Here is a 2,648-nt window from a genome sequence, read left to right as displayed (position 1 = left end):
AGATATTTTGATTTCATCAGTATTAACAATCTTAACTTATATCTGTTGTTATATTATTGAGCTGCAACTTGTTCTCCTCTTTGACTCCATCAAGTAATAATAGAAAAAGATAAACGCTTTCCTCTAATTTTTATTCAAAGTCGGTTAGACTTTTGACGTGTTATAATAATATAGATCTTGATCTGTCTCATCTATTAAACTTAGCACGTTTTTATGACTTGAATGGGAATCAACCAAACATATGAATCAGATTATATGGGCAAAGGTTAAAAAAAGAAATTTTTTTATTATTGCAAAAAAAACCTTTCATTTTAAAAAAATATCACAAGTCACCTTATCTTATTTTTAACTTTGAAAATATCTTCATTTAATGTAATTGCTATATATTCTAATAATTTTAAACTAATATAATAGTATTAAAGTAATTTTATTCAAGTCAAGTTAAAAAGTATATTTTAATATAATAATTTAATCAAATTGAAATAATTTTTTTATCGAAATTATTAATACTATTACAATAAAGGTACTTTAAAATAAAATTTCCTTTTGATATTTTTTATAATAAAAAACGAAAACCATTTTTTTATTTTTGCCCTAACAACCGTTCCTAATCTTCTCAATTAACCATCTTAAATTAAAATTTAAAATACTTTTAATAATAAAAAAATCAATATATTTTACTAATTAATTGTTGACGTCAGTCGTGACGACACAAGAAGTCTCCCTCCACACCGAGTCTTTGGTTTCCTTTGATCACCAGTTCCACCACACAAGAAGTCTCCCACCAGAGAGAGAGAGAGAGAGAGAGAGAGAGAGAGAGGAGAGGAGAGAAAAAGATGGCGGCCGAGCGGCGAGTTCATCTCCTGTTGGTCCCGTTCCCGGCGGCGGGTCATATGCTGCCTCTTCTAGACCTCGCCCGCCTCCTCTCAGAAAGCTTCCACCCCGCCGTCATCGTCACAGTCGCCGTCACACCCAAAAACGTCTCTCTCCTCGCCGCCCGCTGCCCCGGCGCCTCCCCACTCGTCCTCCCCTTCCCCTCCGACCCAGCCATCCCTCCAGGCATCGAGAACGCTCACGAGGATCCCTGTCCCGACCTTCGCCTCTTTATGCGCGCCTTCGCCGGCCTCCATCTTCCCCTCCTCCGCTGGGCTAAGGACCATCGCCCCACCGCACTCCTCTCCGACTTCTTCTGCGGTTGGACCCACCGCCTCGCTGCTGAGCTTGGCGTTCCTCGCCTCGTATTCTCCCCCTCCGGCGCGCTGTGCCTCTCTCTTCTCCACTCGCTCTGGCGCCGGATGCCAAAGAGGAACGACCCTAATGATCCCGTCGAGCTCATACTCTTCCCCGATCTACCTGGTTCGCCGCTCTACCCGTGGCGCCACCTCAGCTCCAACTACCGTCGGTACGTCGAGGGCGACCCGCTGTCGGAGTTCGTTAAGGAAATGTACCTCGCCAACACCCGCATCTGGGGCTTTGTCTTCAACACCTTCGCCGAGCTCGAGAGGACTTACCTCCACCACCTCCGGCGTGATCTAGGGCACGCCCGCGTCTGGGCCGTGGGACCCGTCGCCCCGTTGCCAGGGCCCTCGGTCGGATTGGACGAGCGGCTGGCAGGTTGGCTCGGCGGATCCCCGGACGGATCCGTGGTATACGTAGCCTTCGGGAGCATGGCCGAGCTGTCGCCCGCGCAAGCGGAGGCGCTGGCTGCTGGGCTGGAGCGCAGCGGGGTTCGATTCGTGTGGGCGACCAGGGGGGCGGTGGCGATGCCGGTGGGGTTCGAGGATCGTGTGGCGGGGCGGGGCCTTGTGCTCCCCGGGTGGGCGCCACAGGTGGCGATCCTGAACCACGCGGCGGTGGGGGCGTTCATCAGCCACTGCGGGTGGAACTCGGTACTGGAGGCGGTGGCGGCGGGGGTCTCGCTGCTGACGTGGCCGATGGCCGCCGACCAGTTCTTCAACGCGAGGCTGCTGGAGGAGGAGATAGGCACGGGGTTGAGGGCGTGCGAGGGCGGCGAGGAAGCCGTGCCGGAACCGGACGAGCTGGCGCGCCTGGTGGCGGAGGTGGTGGGCGAAGCGGGGAGAGCGCAGAGGGAGAAGGCGCGGGAGTTAGGGAGAAAGGCGGTGGAGGCGGTGTCAGAAGGCGGCAGCTCGACCAGAGATTTGGCGGACCTGGTGGACGAGCTGTCGAAGATCAAACGATGGCAGAGCAGAGAGGCTGACAAGACAATCGTTTGAAAAACCCTTTCCATTTATTTAGCTCACAAGTATTTTACTAAGTCATGTTCTGTAGTTTTCTTTACTTCTTAAACCTGAACAATTGATGAATGAACATCAACCTCTAAGAAAAAGCTCATGAAATTGAAATAGAATGGCATGCACACAAAGTCTATGATGATCAAGAAAACCATACTGACAATAATTAGTAAACAAGTATATTACTTTCCTTCATCTGCACCCCAATTCTAGGGAGATTCATAGTGCATGACGTTAGCTCATCCATTTTGAATCTAACTCTTCGTGATTTTATTTTTTAAAATATCTGTATTTTATAATTTTAGGATTTTTTCTAATCTCATATTAATATAGATATCTCTATCTTATAATCCAACAATCTACCCCTCAAACAAAGGATCACTGGGAGCCTCTCTT

The 2,648-nt window shown here is 48.3% G+C and overlaps 1 protein-coding gene across 1 annotated transcript; it reads left to right on the top strand.

Annotated features, from left to right (window-relative positions):
* Positions 1–809: 809 nt before the first annotated feature.
* On the top strand, positions 810–2,308 carry LOC141847751 (UDP-glycosyltransferase 89B2-like). Its single transcript, XM_074735828.1, has one exon. The coding sequence runs from the start codon at positions 837–839 to the stop codon at positions 2,232–2,234; it is 1,398 nt and encodes a 465-aa protein (XP_074591929.1). The 5' UTR covers positions 810–836; the 3' UTR covers positions 2,235–2,308.
* The last annotated feature ends 340 nt before the right edge of the window (positions 2,309–2,648 follow it).

Source organism: Curcuma longa, chromosome 16 (genome assembly GCF_044706935.1).
Source record: "Curcuma longa cultivar G26 ecotype Majalengka, Jawa Barat chromosome 16, ITB_CL_G26_1.1, whole genome shotgun sequence".
NCBI classification, from domain to species: Eukaryota; Viridiplantae; Streptophyta; class Magnoliopsida; order Zingiberales; family Zingiberaceae; genus Curcuma; species Curcuma longa.
The sequence above is the reverse complement of the archived record's forward strand: the minus strand, read 5'-3'. Positions and strand labels throughout refer to the sequence as shown.

What these genes read in the sequence shown, in the direction of transcription:
- LOC141847751 (XM_074735828.1), top strand. Translation starts at nt 837, where the DNA reads ATGGCGGCCGAGCGGCGAGTTCATCTCCTGTTGGTCCCGTTCCCGGCG.